The sequence below is a fragment of the Diabrotica undecimpunctata genome, chromosome 4 (assembly GCF_040954645.1).
Source record: "Diabrotica undecimpunctata isolate CICGRU chromosome 4, icDiaUnde3, whole genome shotgun sequence".
NCBI classification, from domain to species: Eukaryota; Metazoa; Arthropoda; class Insecta; order Coleoptera; family Chrysomelidae; genus Diabrotica; species Diabrotica undecimpunctata.
Genome location: NC_092806.1, coordinates 132,736,153 through 132,760,464, shown reverse-complemented (window position 1 = coordinate 132,760,464; position 24,312 = coordinate 132,736,153). Strand labels below are relative to the sequence as shown.

At 33.6% G+C, this 24,312-nt stretch overlaps 1 protein-coding gene across 4 annotated transcripts in view; it reads right to left on the bottom strand.

Annotated features, from left to right (window-relative positions):
• Myo10A (unconventional myosin 10A) overlaps window positions 1-24,312 on the bottom strand; it is a 255,983-nt gene that overhangs the window by 130,446 nt on the left and 101,225 nt on the right. For all 4 annotated transcript variants that reach the window (XM_072530303.1, XM_072530304.1, XM_072530306.1 and 1 more), the window contains exons 6-15: window positions 21,111-21,323; window positions 18,419-18,597; window positions 14,305-14,534; window positions 13,904-14,120; window positions 13,243-13,471; window positions 9,985-10,070; window positions 8,939-9,896; window positions 6,111-6,336; window positions 2,954-5,548; window positions 2,552-2,897 (exon numbers count right to left, since the gene is read on the bottom strand). In XM_072530303.1, the coding sequence (XP_072386404.1) occupies window positions 2,552-2,897; window positions 2,954-5,548; window positions 6,111-6,336; window positions 8,939-9,896; window positions 9,985-10,070; window positions 13,243-13,471; window positions 13,904-14,120; window positions 14,305-14,534; window positions 18,419-18,597; window positions 21,111-21,323 (5,279 nt within the window). The remainder of the gene's footprint in view (window positions 1-2,551; window positions 2,898-2,953; window positions 5,549-6,110; window positions 6,337-8,938; window positions 9,897-9,984; window positions 10,071-13,242; window positions 13,472-13,903; window positions 14,121-14,304; window positions 14,535-18,418; window positions 18,598-21,110; window positions 21,324-24,312) is intronic.

Here is a 24,312-nt window from a genome sequence, read left to right as displayed (position 1 = left end):
AAAAGGAGAAAGTAAGAATATCTCTGACACTTAATGAGAAACGGTACTAAATATAGATTACTATAAATATTCCTCCAAGTGCCCAATAGTATCCTGGCAGCTATTCTTCTCCATCCACTTGTCTCCTATGGACCTGAGGATTTAGATTTTTCACTATATTCAAGTTTTATATTTTATTTCAATATTTTGTAGTTTCAAATCTTCTTTATTTAGTATCACCAAGTTAGAGATGGTTAACCACTTCTTGTATTTTATTCAATTTACTGGATCTGTAATACGAACCACCGAGAAAAAAACGATACCAATACGCTAAACATGTAACTTGTAAGTTTAAAGCTACAGGTGATGTTAATAACACAAAGCACGAAGTAGACCGTCGAGTGCGAAATAAAACAGGTGAAGTGGCGGTATTGGGTTATTTACAAATGGATATTCGGCAGACTATCAGACAACTATCTCGTGCATCTGGTGTATGAGCGCCTAGTGTTTATCGAATTACAAAATTTCACCCTTATAAAACACGATTACTTCATCAATTAAACGAAGATGATCCTGATCGCCAGCTTCAATTTTGTGAATAATTTAGTGAAATCATAAATAACAACCAACATCAATTTGTATAATACGTGTTTTTCCGATGAGTGTACTTTTATGTTAAATGATGAATTTTAAATGATAAAAATTAATAAACTAGAAGAGGACATAAGCGCCACACAGTTTGGATTCAGAGGTGGACTGGGAACACGGGAAGCTTTGTTTGGTCTGAGTGTGTTAATGCAAAGATGTTTGGATGTAAACCAAGACCTCTACGTAGGTTTCATAGATTTTAAGAAGGCCTTCGATAAAGTCAGACACCAAAAGCTGTATGAAATCCTAAGAAGCAACAACATCGACAGTCGCGACATTAACATCATATCCAGGTTTTAACTGGGGAGAAACAGCAAAAATCAAAGTTGATAATGAGTTAACCGAAGAAATTGAGATTCGTCGAGGTGTGCGTCAGGGTTGTGTGCTTTCTCCACTATTATTCAATATATACAGCGAAACAATATGTCAGGAAGCGCTCCTAGAGCAAAACATTGGTATGAACATTAACGGAGAGTTAATTAACAATATACGATACGCTGATGACACGCTAATAGTAACAGATAACCTAGCAAATTTACAGTTTTTGATGGAAAACATAAACACCCATACCAAAAAGTATGGTCTAAAACTGAACATCAAAAAGACTAAATTCATGATTGTAACAAAGAAGCTATACACCAATGTGAATTTAACCATAAATAATCAGCCAGTTGAAAGAGTTACGCCCTACAAATATTTCTGGGTTTGCTTCACTGATACTAATGACCAGACAAGAGAAATCAAGAGGCGAATAGAGATAGCGAGACAATCGTTTGTCAAAATGAAAAAGTTCCTATGCAGCCGGGACATAAATATAAACTTAAGAACGAGAATGTTAAGGTGCTGTTTTCTCCATTCTGCTGTACGGCATGGAAGCTTGGACACTGAAAAAGATAAACATCAAAAACATTGAGGCATTGAGGGGGTTGATGCGGGGCAGTAGGTTGTTACGTTATTCTTTATGTTACATTTGAGGGCATGGATTTTGCATAAAAATTCGTCCCCTTCCCAACACAAGTTGAAGTTTTTTTTTAATTTGAAGAAACTTGATGGTTTCTGAGTTTCTGGTGAGGGGGGGGGTTAAGATAAATCCAATAAAATATTCTACTACTATTTATAATGAAAAAACATATAACATAAAAAAACTCATTGTCTCCAAGTAAGAGATGTAGTTCTTTTAAAATCCTCCCCTTTTTAAATTTAATGTCTGTTTCGTCCCCCTGTTTTTTAAGTGTTTTCTGTGTGTTTTTCTGTGTGTCTTAAAGTGTCTCAATTTTAATTTTTAACTTTATATATTGGACTTTACAACAATTTGCCACATATTGCAACATAACTTTATCAAAGAAATTTGATAATTACAAGCTGATATAATTGCACACTCACACAATTTGTACATCTATTCTTATTCATTGTCTCACAACTTTCACCTTCCGAAACAAAAATAAAAATCTCAATAAATAACACACATTTCATAAATATATCTCCAGAATAAATATAAATAACTTTAAAGAACTTAATGGTATAGAACATTACTTTCATCAAACAAACAATTACATTTACCTATCTCTACTTCATTGGATAAAATCTGTCTCCTCAAGAACTTCCCCGTTTACTGTTAAACAATTACAATAGTTGACTTGAGTTCTCCAATCAACAATACAAGATAGTTTGAACCATGTTCTTTCAACCATCAATTAATAGAGTACCGGCATCATTTATTTAACTTTGTATCGTGACCTGAAGATGCTTTGCATATTGTAGAAAGCGAAACCGGTCGTGATAGTTAAATTAAATTGATTGTGAGTAAGTCTAATTTATTATTTCTTTTACCTTTTGAAATAACAATTTATCTACAACTTTTTTGGGTTTTAATATTATGAGATGTTTTTATTCTATATATAGATTTACAATAATTTCTACTTACTTTCCCTTTTCTCTTTAGTCCATTCATGGACATCATCAGTTGTGTCGTGCGTTATATTACTTTGAACATCCCAATTTGTACTAAAAGAATTCCTCTTAGAATTATTCTGGTTGATCAAGTTTTGGTGAACTCCAAAAGTATCCCTATCTTGTCTTTGAGTCATAAATGAAGACTCTCTAATGGGTTCTGCCTGTGGCGTATGATTTTGAGGACGTATGACTGGTGGAGGAGGTGCTGGGCCAGTAGGAGCTGGAGGTAAAGAAGTTGGACCCACTGGAGGGGGAGGTGGGCCGGGTTTCCAGTTCGAGCTACCCCAACTTTGAGAAGTTGGTGACTTATTACCATTCTAGAAAATTAAAAAAAAATTATATGTGATTAGGGTTTTAAACATAAGATACTTACATTTACGGGACTTTCAGGACTAGATTTTCCACTATTATCTCTTGAATCATCACCCCATCTACCGGTAAGTTGTTGTTCCAGCATCATTTTTCTGGTATCCTCCAGTTTATTGACAGTTCTAGCAGGTTTATCAGTACTGCTTGAAGATCTAACAGAATGGTTGGCTGTAACCATTTCTAACCTCTTTTTCATTTCAGAACTTAGTTTTAATTTACCAACGGAACCAGGTGAAGGTCTTGCTGCTCCAATTTCAAAGACTCTTTTACTATTAGCCTTGTTAGTTTTTTCAGTTTCTCTAGGTAGTGGTTCATACTCGATCTCTTCCCATTCGGCACTTTTGTCATTTTTCCCATGGCTGTGTCCATTATGTCCATTTACTACTGTCATTGATTGATCTTTATTTGGAGTAACTTTACGTTGATGTTGCCTCATTTTGAAATGCATAAAATCTTCACTAGTCTCTTGACTTGTGCTATCTTTTGGTGGTGGCCACCTCCACTTTCCTATACGAACTGTTTTAGCCCGTCCGTACGGATCCAAAAATGGTCGTGCTTCGTTTGGATCAGTGGCTTCTAGTGGAGGAGGCATTGGGGGAGGTGGTGGTGGAGGTATTCCACTTTTGCTCATTACGCTAATGGTTGATTCTATGCTTGCTTTGCGGGTTTTAAAGTCTATGTTTGGAGAGCTAGACTTTCTATTATTTCCTGATTTGAAGCTTAATTTCCTATTCGGCGTAGTAAAGGTACTAGATTGATGCACTTGTGCTTTGACTGTAGTTGTTACAGACTCGTTAACTTCACTGGATAAAGAGCTTTGTTGAGTTAACAATTGTTGAAGTGCCTGATTCTGAGCTAGAAGTTGCTGCTGGATCTGAATATTTTGAGCCATTGCAGACTGTAAGAAAGCTCGTTGTAAATTTTGTTGAAAAGATGATATATCAGTACCATTTTGAGGCATTCCGTTCATACTAACACCAGGTATATTAAAAAGAGGCATCATGCCTTCTTGTGTTGGACTGAGAAGAGGCATCATTAATGGCGAGTTTACCATAGGAGGAGGAATTGCTGGTAGAGTAAAGCTTGAAGTGCTGGCATCACCTTTTGTTGTTCCTCCGCCTTTAATGCTTTCAACTAAATTCATTTTTTCGGTAAGATCTTTTACACTGTCGTTAATAAATATTGGATTAAAAAGATTACTTATGTAGTCATCAACATTATTTCCATTAGTTTTATTTGTCAAATTCTCAACTTCTTTATCTAACACAATATTTTCTTTGTTTTCCTTTTTTAATTTTTCACCACCTCCTTTTACTTTTGACATTATTTGATTTGTTTCAGACATATCTACATTTTCTAATTCAATGCTTTCCAAAACATGATCTAGAAAATCATCAAGGCTTTTATTTTTCCTTTGAATATCCGATTTTTCACTTTCTGTTAGTCCTCCACCTTTGACTCTTTTTACAATGCTATTGGTTCTGGACATATCGACATCATTACATTCTATATTTTCCAAGACGTTGTCTAAAAATTTATCTAAAATTTCATGATCACACTCAACTTGATCAACCTCTACTCTTAAACGAGGTAATTGGTTAAAAGTGCCGCCTTTTACACTAGCAGCGACTGATCTAGCATCACTTAATTCATCCAAATTACCATCTAAGACAGGACTGAATAACTCGTCCAAAAATTGGTCCACATCTGAAGCTTGGCTAGGTACTCTTACCCTCCTTACGTGACTAGCTAAACTGGGAGCTTCGCTAGTATCTGACATAGCTGAGCTTCTTATACCAATAAACTCAGATTTTTCAATATAAGCTTTGCTCGAGTGTGAGCCTGGAGGAGCTTTTTTACCTGCATAAGCTGATTTAATATACCTAGGACCTCCTCTATGTGAAGTACTCACGCTAGATACATCAGGGTATTCAAATTCTTCTTGTTTGGGAAGATAGTTCTGGTTCGCAATTACTGGTTTGATTAAACTAAGTTGTTCTACTGAGTGATATCTCTCATTAAGCTTAGAAGATTGACTTAATCCTAGATCTGCCAAAGGACTTGGTTCAGGTTCACTTAGTAGATTATCCAAACTTCTAGATCTAACTTTTTCAATGTCAAAATATCTTTCATTTAAGGCTGAATTTCTAGATAAAGCTTCATGTGATGTTTTCCTTGAGGAAGGTGATACGTTGGGCTGAACTTCTCTGTGAGAAGGTCTAGAAAATTCTTGAATTTCTTTAGACGACTTTCTCGAGACGCTTCTAGACGGTGGCTGTACTGGTATAGGTGTGGAGTGTCTGTTGGACGAAATTTTTCTTTCCTTGTTCATCATTGGTGGTTCAGGTGGTGGAACTTGAGGTCTGGCAGGGGAGTGCGAGGAAATATGGCTTTCTGGTTCTACAATTGATTGTCGTTTAGAACCATATTTCAGTTTCGTTGATTTGGGTATGGGGAAAGCAGGACAAAGTTCTAGTTCAGACACTAAATCAAAGACATAGTCTAGACCACTGCCTTCTGTTAGAATTGAAGAATCGTCCATTACTACTGTCCAACCTTCTGTAATTCCTCCAAGCGATGAGACCGCTAAAGATGCAACCTAGAAAGAGAATTTCTAAATAAGACTTTTATAACAACAGTTTTTTTGATAATGGGATATATAATTTGATATAATGGGATTTGATATAGGACAACAAGAGTTTAATAAGTTATAGATGATAAGAACATTTTTTACAGGAGACAAAAAATTGTATTGGTATTACTAAAATTTGTAGTAAAACATTTTCTCATAACATTGATTTATCATCCGTCGTACGATACATCGATCCTTAAGCGAAATATTTGTTAAAATCATTAACCCAAGAAAAATCTATTAAAATAACATCAGTAAAAAGACAAGGTGATGGATTAATCTATAAAATATGAATTTACATGAAAGAATAAAATTCAAAAGCAAAAGAGTAAAATTATTGCATACTTGGCTGATTTGGTGAAAAATTCTGTATAAAACTTACAAGCAAACAGAATGTTCACTTTAATAAAGTAGTACAAAAGCACGACCAAGAAATTCAAATTAAAACGTCTGCAGATTGGTTTTATGGTCGCCAAAAGATAGCAGATGAAGCAAATTTATATTTCCTCTATTAAATTTTGATACTTACTTCTTCACATGTGGTCCAAGAATCCACATTAACAGTTGAAATGGTTTTGTCCGCAAGTGTTAAAGTTAAAGCTGTGTTGTATCCCTGCCGTATGCTTCTCCATTCGAGTAAAGTTGGCGGATACGTTCTTGCATGTGGTGATTTATGCACGCCCCTAGTTATTTTTCTTTGAAGAGTTTCCTTTATATTCTCAGGAACATGATCGCTGACGTATTTAAGAAGGTATCTAAAAGATAAATTAAAATAATTGAAGGCGTGAGTGGATGAAGGGAGTAAGTGACATTTTTTAAGAAAATGAGTTATCCGCATGGATGAAGGTGGTAAGTGCTAAATTAAATTTTCCACTTATCCCCAGCCTTCTATGATTTAAAATAACTGAGATAGCCAGCGTATGAAGGAGGTAATTGACCATACTACTTTAAATATCTAGTGAATGAAGGAGGTAAGTAACAAGATAAAGTACTTACTTCCTTCATCCATACCACAAAGAATAAAAAGTTTTGAACTACAAGTAAATTCCATATGATGAGATCGTTGCTCTTCCTGGAAATGGAAATGAAGAGGCTCTTAATTGGCCCACTAAAACCAAGAAAAAAATATTTCCACTAAAAGTAAAAGTAACTAGAAAAAGACAGAAAAAGATTAAAGAATGGAAAGCACGAAAACGTGCCAAGTGCAGAGAAAGTGGTCTGGCTTACATTTCTAAAATAGGCCAAGTAAAACCTGCTAAAACCGTTAACTCTGGGATTTTGTGCAATGAAAATTGCCGTTACAAGTGTTCTCAGTCAATAACTGTAGAAGAAAGGGAATCAATATTTTCTTCCTACTACAAACTAGATGTAAATGCAAAAAACTGCCTTCTTTTTAAGAGCATTAAAAAAGGGAAAAAATGAGAAAGAAAACTGGAGCATTAAAGCATAAAACTGCCACCTACCAATACAATGTAACTTGTAGTGGCCGGCAAACTACCGTATGCAAACGGGCTTTCATTTCCTTGTTTGCAATCAGCTTGAAAAAGGTTGACCTAATCCAAACTTCAATAAAATCAGGGAAAAATGCTCCTGAACCGGACAGAAGGGAAAAACACGCAGTCAGACCTAACAAGACCCCTGCTGAAGTTGCTGCTTACGTCATTGAGCATATTTAAAGTTTTCCAGCAGAAGAGTCGCACTACTCCAGGCATTGTAATATTCACAAAAAATATCTTTCACCGCAACTTTCGATCCCTAGAATGCATAAACTTTACCTAGACAAATGCCGAACTGACGGAAGAAATGAAAAATTTCAAATAAAAGAGGATACATACCGATTCATTTTTAATAATGAATTTAATCTGTCTTTTGGTTATCCCAAAAGCGATACATGTAGCACATGCGATCCTGGCAAAAGTAATGAAGAGCACGCTGAAAATTACAAATCAGCGTTTGAATCTCAAAAAGCAGATAGAGAATTTGCTAGCAAATCAGAGAACACTGTGTATGTAACATTGGATCTAAAGCAAACTATGCCCCTACCTAGGCTTAGTACCTCGAAAGCCTTTTATCTTAGACAAATGTGGTTTTACAACTTAGAAATCCACATAATAACCAAAAATGTGGAAAAAACCGTTTTCTGCACATGGACCGAAAATCAAGCTTCCAGAGGTAGCTCGGAAATTTTTAGTTGTTTTCTACGAACAATCGAAAATATCATCTAGTTTTGTGGACGGACTCGTGTGCCGGGCAAAAAATTTTTTGATGGTATATTTGTTTCAGTATCTTGTGGGCAAAGGCATCTTTAAAACGATTGAGCACAAGATTCCAGAGGTAGGACACTCGTACTTAGACTCGGATAGAGCATTTGGACGTATTGAGAAACGACTAAAGAAACATCAAAACATTTACATTCCTGATGAATATCGTGATGTGATTGTTTATTCAACCAAGAAAAATATGGTGATAGACATGCAACATCACTTTAGAGACACGGAAAATATTATGAAAACCAAGAAACTAATGAATAGAAAAAAAGATCTTCTTAATGAAAAGGTTAATTTCAAAACTGGAATACAGTGGATTCGCGTAGATATCTTTGGATCATACCTTTTCAAGACGTCTTACGATTACTACACACCTTTCAAAATGGTATATATCCTCAAGCAGAAAAATTTCCCATCCCTTCTACCTGAAGAATTCAACATTCCAAGTCATATCCAAAATACTGGATCCTTAAGCAAAGAAAAGGTAGACAATCTAAAAGAACAGCTTTGCTTCATTCCAGAAAGGGATAAGTGGTATTATGAAGCCATCATAGAGCAACAAAAATTTTAAGAAGGTGGTACAATATCCTTAGACTGATTCAAAAGCTGCTTAGAAATTCAGTGTTTGTCACTCTTTTGTAAAACCAAAAATATAAGTGTTTACTTGACATCCATGTTATTTTTTTCCTAGTTATAGCTCTTATTCAAAAGAAAATGCAAATATTTATCCTAGATAAAGGAGGTAAGTCCACATGCCCCCTTCATTTTGGCATAGACATAATTTCTAACACAAAAAAGTTTTTGGATAAAAGAGGTAAGTACAAATATATATTTTTCAAATAAGTTTTTAAAAATCGGGGGAATTTTTGTTTTTACAATAAAATTTATACATATCCTACCTGTGAGAATAAAAAAATCGGTTTAAAAAATCGATTAATAAAAAAGTTCCAGCAATAAAATTTCTCAAAAACTTACTTTTGTTACTTACTTCCTTCATCCACTCACCCCTTCAATTGTTAAATTACTTTTATCTTGTTCACGTTGCTTTTTTTAAATGAATTTGTATAAATAATGAATATTTTCTACTTACTTGTGCAACGAAGGACTTGGTTGAAAGCAACTCAAACAATGGGCCATCAGTTGACAAATTCTCTCTGAATTATCATTTTGATATATCTGGTTACACAACTGAATCAACAGCTCATCTCTCAGCCCTTTTGAAGATAAACCTTTGTGAACGACATAATCCGCTAAAGCTTTTTCTTTAGTTCCGTTCAGTTGGGAATCGTTCGACCAACGTAGTATTAGTTTAAATAGAGCAACTGCATCTTGAAAATCTTCGTCCCTAGCTGCAGCTTTGGATAGGAATGGAATTGTAATTGGTTCCTTTTTCATCCTCATATCGGCACCTTTAAAGTATACCGAAGAAAATTTAGAAAATTCGAATTGATCTAAGTCAGATGGCAGAATCAAGGGTTGAGGAGATCCGGTGACACCACCCAAGACCTTCATAAGACTTTTTTCCGTATGAGGGGGAGTATAATTTTCCAATTTGGAAAATATAAAAGCTAGTTCTGCTGGAATTTCTAGGTGGTTTATGTTGACTTTGGCACTGGATACCTTAGCAGCAGCAGCTTGTTTTTGCGCCTGCGCTTGTGCTTGAGCTTGCAGCTGCGCTTCCCTAGCGGCTCTTTGTTTGGCTCTTTCTTTGGCGACTTTCTCAGCATCGACCTTTCTTCTATACTCAGCTTTTCTTTTTTCAAATCTCTTTCTTTCGAGCCTACCTCTATAGTATGCTTGGGCTTTAACGACGCCTTTTTTTACTGTTTGATACCGTTTTCGTTGACTGTATCCTTTCCAGTGTTTTTGAATCGTAATTGCATTGGTTCTAATCCTTTTGTATTTCTTTCGTGCAAGATATCCTCTTATGTTCTTTTGTATCATCACTGCAGCTCCTTTTAGGGATTCGCCTCTGGTGGATTCTAATTTTCGTTCAAGACTTTCCCTTAAAAACACCCTTGTAGCTCCTAGTTGATAATCTGGACCCTCTGAAATAATATGGAAGATAAAATTACCTTAGTAAATAAAAAAAATTGTATTATAAAATGTATAAATTTATTTATCTAATTTATTTACCTGTGTCCGTAGGAGGTATCAAGTCCAAAATGGCTCTACATAAGTCTCTGTAAGGAGCTCCTCTAGGAATTCTGGTTAATAAATATCTGAAAAAATTGATTAGGTATAGGTCATTCTGTGATAATAACCAAAAAGACGAATAAAATATACAGCGTTTTTATATTTGACCATTTGCATTTTTTCCCAGGGAACTCAAATGAACATAAATTCTTAAAGAACGAGACACAGTGGCTTAAAAGGTCAAAATTAAAAATTTGTTATACATGAAAAACGTTTTTATTTTTTTTTAATATGGTGAAAAATACGCTTCTTAAGAAAGTAATAGTTTAAGTTATTAGTAACAACTTTTAAAAAAAATTGACCAAAAGGGCGCTATGGGTTTGAGCAACTTTTCTCAAATAATTTTAATCGAATTTCGCAAAGATTTCTTTTGTTTTTTAAATTCTTTGTCTATTTTTGGTTTATTTAATACATCTACAGTTCAGCCTTGAAAATACAACTCTTTGCACTCTTTACGTAAATAAAAAAAAATTAAAATGAAAATAAACAATTGCATTTCCTTTCAATTCGAACTCTACCATTCTTCTAAACGTGTTTCGAGTTATTTAACTCTCACCAGGAACAAGTTTGAACTACCACCTAATTCGCTATCGAAGAGAGGTCTTCTAACTTTTTGTTGCTACGTATAGAGGTCGCTCCTAGCATACGCATGCGTGTTATGTTACTCTAATGTCCAAAATAGATTGCATTTCATCTTAATTTGAACTACCACAAGTGTTCCTGATGAGAGTTGAATAACTCGAAATTCGTGTAGAATAATGGTGGAGTTAGATATAGTTGTAGATGAGTTGTAGATGAGTTATATATAGGCTATGGCGAGAGAAGTTTTGATTAAAACTAATAGCGGATACAGTTCTGTTAAATAATCTGAAGTGTGGGTTTTATGTGACGCTGAGTTGGAATATAATGTTGTTCTGGATGTGGCACTTCCGGTTATACCGGAATTAGACCTTAACTTTTTATTTTAAATAGAACGTTAATATTTTTTATTTTATTTTTGAATTCTACCTGGAATTTCAGATAAAATTTGTGCACAAAATTGAAGTATTTTCGAGATATTCCTATTTTTTTTTAATATTAAGGTGATATTTTATTATTTTTTCATAAGTTATTAATTTTGAAAAGTATCCAATAGCATGAAAGAATTATTAATTATGGATTTAATTAAAAACGTAGACTAAGTATTTTGTATTATTTTAATTGTTATGTAACTTACAAACTAAAATTACTAAATGTAATATTAAACAAATAAAGTTTTATAATAACTGTTTAAAATTAGCACCATTTGCTACTAAACATTTATGAATCCTGAATTCTGGTTTCGTCATTACTTTCTACTTTCGAGATATATTTAAGAATCCTTTTCATTAAGTATATCTTATAATTCTGGAAACATGGTCGTCTATTAGAGATTTAAAAGTAATTAAATTAAATTAAATTAATTATATTATATAATTAAATTAAATTAAATTAAATAATTAATTAAAAAGTATTTTCTCTGCATCATATCTTCCTTTATCGATACAGGTTTGGAAAATACCTGATTTTTAATGTAACCCCAAGTGCCAAAATCTAAAGGAACCAAGTCAGGAGAGCGAGCTGGCCTACGAAGCGGACCCTCAATGGCAATCCATCTATGGTCAAACATGTCGTAAAGATGCTGAGCAATAGGTCCAAAGTTATGAGGAGGGTACCAAGCTGAAGCTGCATCTCTATTTCTTAACATAATGTAACGCCGATCATATGGCTGCTTTTAAAAGGTGGCAATATCTTTCACCATTTAAATTTTCATCTTAAAATTTGAATGCTAAAATTTGATCGTCTTTTATTGCAAAAAAACATTAAAACTCCGACTATCTTGGAAATAACGTTCTCTACTAACATGTGGATTTTCATTAGACCAAACATGGGAATTATGTCTATTAGGTTATCCATTTTTGCTAGACTATGCTTCATCAGACGATATAACTTTTTTTATGAAGTTTTCAAGCTCTTCGGTCTTCATTAAAACAATTCACAGAATTATACCCTTCGAGAAAGATCACATAATTGTAAGTGTTGCACCAAATGATATAAAAATGGTTTCCGTTTGTGTTTTTTTTTAATGGGATGAATTGTTCTCGTCGAACAAAGATCTCTCTCACAATTTCTAATGGAGGCATTTGGAGAGGCCAAAAAAAAAAACTAAAAACATTAGTCACAACAGTTTGTCACTGTCCCCTGTGGTTTATTTTTTATTTATTTTTGTCTTAAATTGACCAAACTGACGGCAGTTTTTAAGCAATCTTCTTACAATATTACCAGTTGCATTTGGTCGATTTGGATATCTTTCTGCAAAAGCATGGAAAGCCCGTTCAACAATTCTATTACACTCATTGTAAATATTAATAAGATTTAAAAAATTATCAATAGTAAATCCTAAATTTACCATTATTTACTACGAAGAATACTGTCAAAACAATACATACATAAACAATTAACGTTTTAACTATCAAATCTTTGACAGCCGTTGCCTACCCTTTACTAATATTTAAAAAATAATTAAGTGATATGATTTAACTTAGATAAGGCAATATCTCTATCTGGATTGAAGTTTAGAGAATACCGATAAGAATACAGGGTGTTCTATTTAAAGTAAGCAACTTATAATTGATTTTAATTGTGCATGTTGGCGGTTAAGTTTAAAACACCCTGTATGAACCATCAATAAGCTAGAAATGTGGAGTTACCGGGAAAGATGTTATCAAAATTTTGAAAAAAATCTAAATACCTACAAAATAGTTCATTTTTCTTCAAAGGTATTCAACATAATTCGAATAGAAACATTGGTAAAGCGTTGTGTTTCGGAATATCTCACCCATATTAATTTAAGCTACGAAAAACTTTTTAAAAATATTTATTTTGCACATAGTTACGGCTGCAATAAAGAACCGAAAGCAATAAGTAAAAAGTTGATTTTATCAAAGACCATTAGAGTATACGGGGTCTTTGTAAGCTACTACTACAATAGGAAACAAGTAATATATTATTCTGATATTTGAGTTTGAATTCGTAGACACCTATGCATGTCTTATGATATTCAAGTACCTTGAAATTGCGTTAGCATGCTGGCATTGAAAACAGTTCACAGTATTTTGCTTCAGAGACAAAAATTTCCTACTATTAAAAAATATTACAAAATACTTATAGTTTTCTTACCTATATCTATCTACAAAATGATGGAACTTCATCCTAACCGGATAACCCGATTGTCTAATTCTAATTGTGTCTAACATTCCATTATATCTCAACTGTTCCAGAACTATTGGCATGTCAAACCTCATTGGCGCTTTGTCGTTGTTGGGTTTGATACATCTTATAAACCACGGGTTACATCTCGACATTGATTCTAGCAGTGTGTGAAGACTATCGCTAAACCTGGCAGCAACTAAAAATAAAAATATAGACTTATTTATAATTCCGAAACCGGTCGCAGAAACATAACGTCATTTAACTTAATAAATATGGGATTGTGAATAGAACCTTTTCTTTCAACATCACTAGTTTCAACTTTTTTTTACTCATTTTGGCTGCATCTTTCCATATATCTGAAATATTGACAAGAATATATCCTCGGAGAAAGTTATACCAGCAAAGATCTCATTTAAATTCTTGAAAACGGATATCAGGAGATTGCCGATAAATTAAATTGTCGCCAACCTTCTATGACGACATCAAAAGAATAGAAAGAAGAAATACTAAGTTTTTAAGCTAAGTTCTACCCAATTTATAACTTAGTTTCAGCAAATAACCCGCTTCAAACACCTTATTATTGATAAACTAAAATTTTTTAGTAATAATAAATTCGTTGATATCTTACCAGTGGGTGTCCTTGGTTTCATAGTAACAAATCTTCCATTAGTTCCTCTGGGAAGAGTTCTGGTTTGAGTATGATGTAATAATGGTTTCGCAATAGCGCTGATTAAGTCATTTTTACTTGATGCTATGAGTTCAATAACATCAGGTCTTAAAGCGTCTCGATTTTTGTCCAAGAATCCATCCACCGAATACCAAACTTGTCCAGCAAAATGTCTTATCTAAAAAACAAATAAGTTTTAATAAAACATTTTTAATTCTCCCATTTTTCTGCCTAAGTATTCTCATATGTCATGTTTTGTAATCATATCAAAAACATAAAATATTAAAAAAAAATAAGTATTTTTTATACCCAGCTTTATTCCAAATATTGAAGATTTTGTACCAACATATTCTGATACTTACTCCGAATTCTCTTCCTCCTACTCTAGGACGACAATAATTCTCATTTAAAGCATGATTGTAGTGACATTTTTCTAAAAATGAAGAGTCCGAAGCTTTCGGGAAATTGCTTTCATCATCTAGAAGATGTAGAATACCGACGGGTTTTTTTCCTAATAAGTGTATCACTGGTGTGTTGTCAGTCCATGTTAAGTTAGTCCATTCCAGTCTTTCCTTGGCATATTCTTGTTGTTCTAAAAAAGAAAAAAAGACAAGCATGAAGTAGCTACTACTACTACTTTGAAACGAAGGTGTGACTGTATTTTTATTATTGCCGTTTTTAGTATTGTTTCTAGCCTATTTCTCTTTGCTATGGCACTTCATGGCACTTGTTGCTATTGTTATGACACATATTTATATTAAGACCATATATTATACTATAACGCTATTTCTGGAATCTGCTTTCAGAAATGTTATTTGCAAATAACTATCGTGTTTTTTTGTCAATGAAAATAACTTTTTATTAATATATAGTTTTGTTATATTTTCTGCTTGTTTAATTTATCATATACGTCCACAATCATTTCCGATACACTGCCCCCTGTCCTCGTTCTGCTTTTTAACTACTCTACAGGGACCTTTTCATTTATTATGCTATATCGCGATTATATTGCGATATCTCTGACTAAATCTCTGCTACTTTATACTTTGTGTTTATATTCCAAATTTCTAGGCAGCTAGCTATTTTTCCTAAATATAGAGATAATATCATTTTAATTGGTAGAGGGTTAGTGGGTTGGGAGAGGTAGTAGCTTTGTATTAAGTTGACTGAACACTGGTTCTCACAAGCTCACAGGGCCAAATGAAGCGAATAAAGCTTTTTTAAGAGTGAAGTCCCAGTCCCAGCCTCGCAAGGTAAATAAAGCAGCATATAGAAATCGATCCTGGACCGACGCAACACTGGATAGTAGGAAGCAAGGTAGTAGCAGTTTTTATTGGTTCCTTTACTGCGATGCACCAAACAATTTGGTGTGTGTAATTTGTAAATTGCCAATAAAAACCCTCTAAATGAAATAAAATGCGAAGGTTCAAAACTTAACCATCCAGGCAACTAGAACGAACCGTTAAGAATCTTGCCCCAAGAATAAGTTCCAAGCATTCTTGAGGGACAGACAACTGACATATCAAAGCGTAACATAATATATACCGTAAGAACACTATCCTCAGACGATAAACTCAGAATTAGAGGAGGAACTGAGATATATACAATGGGACTTAATAGGTCTCTGTGAAGCCAGAAGAAAACTTCTGACATTAAAAGCAGGTCACATGCTACACACAAATAGCAAACTGGAAAATTCAAATGGTTCAAACAAACTATACTGGTTATTAAGCAAATATGAGTGATTACACTATTCGTAGGAATCTTCTGTAACACCAAAATTAAAAGGCGGCCAAATTATTTAGATGCAGTTATTTTAATGTCCATGCTTCCAAGCGACAAGAGTAGAGAACACGTAACATCGAAGCATTCTTAGGCGTAGACCTAACCTTATATCCCGACAACAAAGAAACTGTTTAAGTTTAACGAATGATGCACGTGCTATTTCAATACGTGTCTTAATTTCTTTGGTTTGGTCTACATTTGATGTTATCCATGTTCCTAAGTATTTGTCGGTATCCACACTCTTAATTACAGTATCCTCAACAACCAATTGGATCTGCTGATTTAGTGATGATCATGCATATACCTTCTATTGAATCTGAGAGAGCTTCTTTAAATACCGCTTCACTGTAGACATTGAAGGGTAGCGGTGACAGCACGTAACCCTGGCGGACTCCTCTCTGTATTTTGATATCTCGAGTGTTCTGGTTATCAATATTTTTGCTTTTTAATATATCTACAAGTTTTTTGTGTTGAACCTTATCAAATGCCTTTTCAAAATCTACAAAACTTAAGTACATGTCCTGATTCATATCCATGTATCTTTGGGCCAGCACATTCAAGCTGAACAAAGCATCTCTTGTGCTCATACCATTATTTCTAAAGCCAAATTGGGTGTCACGAATTTTATAGTCAAGAGTTTTAACAATTCTGATGTGTATTATTTTCAAAAATGTCTGGAAAAAAAGTTTGACTCATTGTCTGGGGATTGTGGCGGTCTGATATATTAGATTAAAGAGTTCAACCATTACATCAATAACATCTACATCAATGAGTTTTAATAATTCGATGGGCACATCATCTGGTCCGGTAGCTTTGCCCTCTTTTGTGTTTTTGATGGCATAAATGACTTGTTCCCGTAATATTGGTGGTCCGGTATCCTCTGTGGTTTGTAATGATAGTTCTTCTCTTTCATGATTAAATAGCTTTTGAATGTAATTGATCCAGCGACACAATCTCCTTTACCATTCCTAAGGATATTCGTTCTTGTGCTTTTTCTAGAATCTGTCATTTCTTTAATTTTTTTGTGTAAATTAAAGCTCATACTTTTTATCCAGATCTTCTATTTTATTGCATCTGTCCGAGAGTGACATCTCTTTTGCCTCTCGAATTTTCTTTTTGATGAATTTTCTTTTTTCTGAATTTCTTTGTATTTATTTAGGTCTTTTGCTTTACGTTTTCTTCGTTTTTCCATAAGTTCAAGAATTTCTACTGTCATCCAAAGTTTTGTTTTTTGAGGATTTTTGAGGGTTTGAGGATTTCTTTTTTAACTGACATGTTGAATTTTTCCCCATTTTTGGTCAATAGTTAAACTTTCTGCATTATCTTTTTTGACTTTTCTTAAGTTTACGTTTATTTTAAATTTCGTTTTCTCATATGTCTTGTTTGAGCCGCCTTGTATCAATGATTTTCTTGGAGCTGCGGTGCTTTACATTCTTTAGTTTCAGTCTTATCGACAAAAAAACCGGATTGTGATTGGAGAATATATCCGCCCTGGATAAGTTTTGGATGATATTATAGAATTTCTATATCTTGTGTTGACGATAATATAATCTATTTGATTTCTGACTTTTGTTGTTATTGTCAGCTGGTGACCTCCATGTGTATAGTCTACGTTTAGAAAGTTTGAACAAGGTATTTGCAATTACGAGTTCCTCATTAATACAGAAATCAACCAGCCGATCGCTACGTTTATTCCTCTCCCCGAGTCTATATCGCCCCAACGAAATTCTCCATTTCTCCTTGGTCCACTTTAGCGTTTAAATCTCTCAATATAATATTTATATCATGTCTTTTAGTCAGCTTTAAGATATTGCTAATCTGCTCATAGAAGTTCTCTATGGTGTCTTCATCCTTGTGTGCAGTGGGTGCATATAGTTGGAATACATTTATTTTACGTTTTAAATGAGAGTTGAGAGACAGCATTAATACTCGATCAGCGTAAGGAAAAAGTTACAAACAGCTTTTTGAGAATTCTTATCAACTATAAGGCCAACTTCCTGCCTATGATTGAAATTGTTGTTACCGGAATAATACATTGTTCCATTTTTGGTGTCACATTTTCTTGATTCAGGCCATTGTATATCGCTAAGCCCCAGTATGACAATCTTCATTCTGCATATTTCCGACACAGTGTTATCTAGTTTGTCATCTATTACTAGCGTTGCAAAATTTTTAACAAGCATGATTATTCTTTACAATATTTCATATTTTTGAAAGAAAAGTACAAAGATTTCATACTATTTAGTAGTAATCTACATAGATTTAAGCTGGCACGTATCATAAAAGTTTACAGTGTAAAACAAACACGTAAAATCATAGGTAAGAAAATTGATTAAAATAGAACTTACAGAAGATAGAAATACTTACAACAATTCCTAGGAACTATTGTGTAAAATAATTTTTATATGTTATAAAATGATGTAATTGATATATTCTAAATTTGATCCAATTCTCTAATAATTTATTTAATTTGTTTCCGATTTTTAACCTGATTTCTTAGATGAAGGTTCGTATATATTATAGACGAAGACGAATCGAGTGGCAATGAAGAACTCCTGTTTAGCAGAAGTCTTTAACAATCGTTCAAGTTCCAAGCAAAATATATTTTGCACTTTTTTCTTTTATTTAAATATTTAGTAAACCTATGAATCCAAAACTAGATACTAACTGATGTATCGAGATGGAACTTACCAAGCTTGAAAACATGTTTGTTGAAGTATAGTTGAAGAGATTCCGAAGCAAAGTTTATGCAAAGTTGTTCAAAAGAATTTTCGTTGAGGTTTTCGAAACCAAAAATATCCAATAGAGATATTCTTGCAGCGTCGTGTAGGCCTCCCTTCTGGACTATGGAATTAATACGAGTAACTAACCTAAAAAAAATAAAAAATATTATGAAAGTTTTGTTAAAGTGTGCTATGGACTAAAATTAATATACGTTATAGTTTTTAAAAGTATAAGAGATTCAAGGTTTTAAAATTATATACACAATATATTTTACTACATATAGTTTCTCATTTAATTTTTAATATTTTTCTCCATCTTCGTCTTCTATTTCTTTATCATCATAATTACACTTTTCTAGGAATCAAAACTAGATGCTCAACTTCATCTCTTGATTACCTTTGATGAAAAAACATAACTTTGATATACCACTCTTACTGGGAGCACCCGGTAAGAGTGCTTTTGTTATAGCTGCCCTAAAATTTTCTGCTGTATCATGATATTTCTATGCCATCCCGAAAACTGTTTAAATTTTAAATCCGTAAAATGGTTTCGAAACACAATTCAGTGTTTCGAAAGAATGAGTTCACATTTAGAAGGCTCAGATTTCTGCCTTAATCTGAGCCTTCTAAAAATTGCAAGACAAAGCAGACGTTGATAAAGATGTTAATAGAGGCATGGGGAATCTAAAATTTGCATTCCACGACATGTCTCCTCAACTAAGCAGAAATCATTAGCGAATTGGTTTCTTGTACTCATACAGAGTAGATCCGAATAAAAATGAAAAGGACAGTCAAAATTTGATTTCACGTACAAAGCGTCTATGTATCTGTTTATACGTATTTCGCCTTAATAAGACTCATCAGAACAGCTATCCATAGGCGTTCTCAACGTGAAAAATAAATCTTTCCTGTCTTCAAGAAGCAACACTAAAATGGCTTCGAAACGGACGCAATAGCGACATCTAATAATAAATCCGTAAAATAGTTTCGAAACACAATTCAGATTTCTGCCTTAATCTGAGCCTTCTAAAAATTGCAAGGCAAAGCAGACGTTGATAAAGATGTTAATAGAGACATGGGGAATGTAAAATTTGCATTCCACGACATGTCTCTTTAACTAAGCAGAAATCATTAGCAAATTGGTTTTTTGTACTCGTACAGAGTAGATCCGAATAAAAATGAAAAAGACAGTCAAGATTTGATTTCACGTACAAAGCGTCTATGTATCTGTTTATACGTATTTCGCCTTAATAAGGCTCATCAGAACAGATATTCATATACGTTCTCAACGTGAAAAATAAATCTTTCCTGTTTTTAAGAAGCAGCACTAAAATGGCTTCGAAACGGACGCAATAGCGACATCTAATAATAAATCCGTAAAATAGTTTCGAAACACAATTCAGATTTCTGCCTTAATCTGAGCCTTCTAAAAATTGCAAGGCAAACAGACGTTGATAAAGATGTTAATAGAGACATGGGGAATCTAAAATTTGCATTCCACGACATGTCTCCTCAACTAAGCAGATATCATTAGCGAATTGGTTTCTTGTACTCATACAGAGTAGATCCGAATAAAAATGAAAAAGACAGTCAAGATTTGATTTCACGTACAAAGCGTCTGTGTATCTGTTTATACGTATTTCGCCTTAATAAGGCTCATCAGAACAGATATTCATAGGCGTTCTCAACGTGAAAAATAAATCTTTCCTGTCTTTAAGAAGCAACACTAAAATGGCTTCGAAACGGACGCAATAGCGACATCTAATAATAAATCCGTAAAATAGTTTCGAAACACAATTCAGATTTCTGCCTTAATCTGAGCCTTCTAAAAATTGCAAGGCAAAGCAGACGTTGATAAAGATGTTAATAGAGACATGAGGAATCTAAAATTTGCATTCCACGACATGTCTCCTCAACTAAGTAGAAATCATTAGCGAATTGGTTTCTTGTACTCATACAGAGTAGATCCGAATAAAAATAAAGACAGGAAAGATTTATTTTTCACGTTGAGAACGCCTATGAATAGCTGTTCTGATGAGCCTTATTAAGGCGAAATACGTACGTATAAACAGATACATAGACGCTTTGTACGTGAAATCAAATCTTGACTGTCTTTTTCATTTTCATGTTTAAATTTTGTCAAATTACGCCGCGCCGTAGTTTCAAGTTTTGCGAATAATTTATGTATTCTAAATTAATAATATAAGTCTATTTAAAACTTATGTATTACTTTTGCAGTAGGTATAAGCAGTTTTGTATTATAAACACATACGACATACCTTTTGTCTTGAATTACCTATCAAAATGTTTATATTAATATTTCCTTTTAAGTAATTTGGTTTTAAGTATAAATAATATACAAAACCAGAATTTGGGGCAGATTTATTTTTGTGTCTGATGAGGGCACACGTTAAGTGAGAAGGGCGTGTTTTAAGTGTAGTATAATATTGACAACACTTATTAGCGGTTTTTTAATGTTCTCCTTTGTTTGATCGTGAAATTTTAGATCGTGAAATCCTGTACATAAGTCAGTTTGGACGAAAAAAGAAAAAAATTGTAAATATACCTACACGAAAACTCATGAGTTAATAAAATAATTTGTTTATTACACCTATTAAGTTGTGACTATTAATAGACGATAATCTATCAAATTTCCTTACCAGTTAAACAATACCGAATACAAGGATTTCGCAAATGCATCTCTAGCATCCAACGCCTGATCAATTGTTAACGGCGAATACACTCTTTCAGCTCTCGCCTCTGTTATCCTCGATGTCAAGGCTCGTTGCAATCCCGAAGAAGAAATTTGCAAGAGATGAGCAGCCCACTTGATTTCGACTTCCGAGCCCACCTCTACGCCTTCCTGACCATGCCTGTAATAATAAACGATATGACAAACAATGCTAAAAGAATTTCGTATGTAATTGTTTGAATGTGCAATAAAATTTCGAAATTATCTATTTAATTTGAAATCGATGATTAAAAGAGTCGTTTTTCTTCCAACAGAATGTTAACTACCTAGGTTTTTTATTTAATTAACAGATTTTTCAAAATAAAAAGTTCATATTTTAATGAAAGGTTAAATCATAAAAAAATATTTAGCATTTATATACAGTAAGTGAAAATTACTGGAAAAATAACTGGAAATAATACAAGACAACTATGTCAAAAAACTGGTATGTTAATATAGCATGCCAAATTTCTCTATTACAGGCCAGTATTTTCAATACTATGTCTAGAGAGATCATTCATTTTTATCTCTTTAAATACGTTTAAGCGTTTAAGAGACCCTTTTGGTAATAAATTATGTTTGGGGCTATAGTAGTCCATATACGAATACGTTTTCTTTTAAACCACTTTATTTAAGTATTAGTTACGCATAATTTCTTTAAAAAATTTATTGGTTTTTCGTTAAAACGTTAATACTTTTTCATTGAAACAAATATTTTGAACCAAACTGCACATCCCCTTCTCAAAAATTAATTAGCTTAGGTCCTATTTATAAAAAGCCAAAATCCGATTTTAGTTCTCAGTTGCCAGTTATTATTTGTATCAATATGCATTCAGACGTGCATATTTGTAGTTAATTTACGATCGATAAACTCACAATTTTTTTAAGTCGTTCACTGTTCGTTTTTAATTAATTGCGGTAGTAAGAGATCCTTTTCTTATATTTATAGTCCGACTGGCAATCATTTTCTGCTGCTAGCATTCACAGACAAAGACCTTTTCTTAATATTGAGAGCCTATTTTTGTTGAAGAGGCAAAAATATCGTTTTGCTACATCTAGAGGGCGACTTTGAACCTTTCCGTTAAATCTGAACGACCAGGAGCCATTTTGTCTCCTGCCTTCGCCCATAACGTAGCATCTTACCCAATAATTTTAAACTATTTGTCCTTGTTACGTCCCTCCACACATAGTCTTAGTTTTTATTACAATGTGTACATCTTTTGGATGAAAGGCATTTGATCGTAACATGAGTTTTAGACAAGCAGTTTATACAACATTTATTCTGTTTAGCAAAGTCAAAACGTTTTTGAGGTGATTCAGCAAGAAATTGATTGCATTTAAATAAAGCATGATCCGAACCACAAAATAGACACTTATTTTTGACAGAACTGGTCAAAAATGTAGAAGTTTGACGAGATGAATACCTTACGTTATTAAAAGTATCGGAATTAATAGATTTAACATTTTTGCTAACTTGTCTTTTATATGACTCCAATGAAGTGCAACGCTGCAATGCGAACTTATAAACTTCCTCATAGGAAGGTACATTTTTTGAAGCAAAGTGTAATTCGAAAGCTCTAACTGTTTCTACATCCAATTTGTCCATCAGTAAATTCATTAGAATTAAGTCCCATTGAGAGGGAGAAAAAAGTAATTTTTCTAGAGGGGCTAAACGTTTCGTGTCGCCAAAAGAAGGTATTTCGTTTTTGAAAGGCAGCTTTACTACAAATCTGCCCTCGGAATTTCTATCCTCCACACATAGTCTTAGTTTTTATTAATAATTTTTATTATTTTATTTTTATATTTAATTCTTTAATTAACGTGTGTGTATGTCTTGTCAATCGTGAATTAATACGGACCTGTACAGTCCGCCCCCCCCCCCCCTAAAAGTCCTAAGGGAGCAGGGCTACGACACGCTACGCACTTCAATCTTAATCTTAGTTTAGAAACAGTCTTGTATAGATCGGCGCGACAAACACTTCAGTATTTTTGTGTAACCTGACTACGTGACCTTTTGAGGAGATTCTGTTCCCGAATCAACCCAGTGCACTGAGGAAGAAGAAGAAGTATTACATCAACATCACAGGTACCGTAATTTGATTGCATACACACACAGTATTTATATTAATTGATAAATTTACATATGTTCTGAAAGCTGATCATTACGGGTTTTAATAATTCCTCCTGTTAAGATGTAAGGAAAAATATTTGCTCCTAATAGAACATCAACCTTACCGGGAATATTTGCCATTTTATCAGCCAACCTTAAATGTTGAAGATACGGCAAGTTGTCTAAAGAAATAGGAACAGTTGGCATGTTCTGACAGATCTGCTTGACGAGTTCAGTACTGATGGACATTCTTACAAGCCGGACTTGCCGGAGGGTGGACATGTGCACGTTGACAACAAAAACTAAGACTATGTGTGAAGGGACGTAACAGTCCTTTTGTCTGGCATTCGTTATTTGTTTAAGTGTGTTTAAATGTTTATGAAATTCCTTAATGTACTGGATAACCAATTTTTAGACGAAGTAAAGATGTTATATATTGATCAGCTTCGAGTTGTTTCGAAGTTTGCTACTTTTATTTTACTTAAAAAGCATTTTTTGGCTTATTTCAGATGCACCTGAAGATACTCTCAGAGAGAAAGATTTAATAAAAAACTGTGCTTGATATCTGACTTTTATTTGTAAAAAATTATATTAGAGCCTACTGGTGCGAATGATACAAAATAATTGGAACTGGTGATTGTGCCATTATTTAAAAGATGGTATTATTAAATTAAAAATTTTGCGTTCACTTAATATTTTTATTTTTATAGAACAGATAATCTAAAAAGCATTTACGTTAAGCAAATTTACGTTAACCGATATTTTATGAATAATTTTTATATGGCCACATGTCTCGTAAACATGTAGTAGAAACATATTTGAATTGATACCTATTGAGCAAGAAGGGTTCAGACCTAACCGCAGCTGCACAGATCAGATTCTATCCCATAACACATATTGAAGCAGTTTTTCAAAGACAGCCAAAAACATCTGTTGCTTTCATTGACTTATCACCTTGTCTGGAGACAAGGACTAATCTGCAAACTAATCCGTGCCATCCCCTGTCAAAAGGTAACTAAAC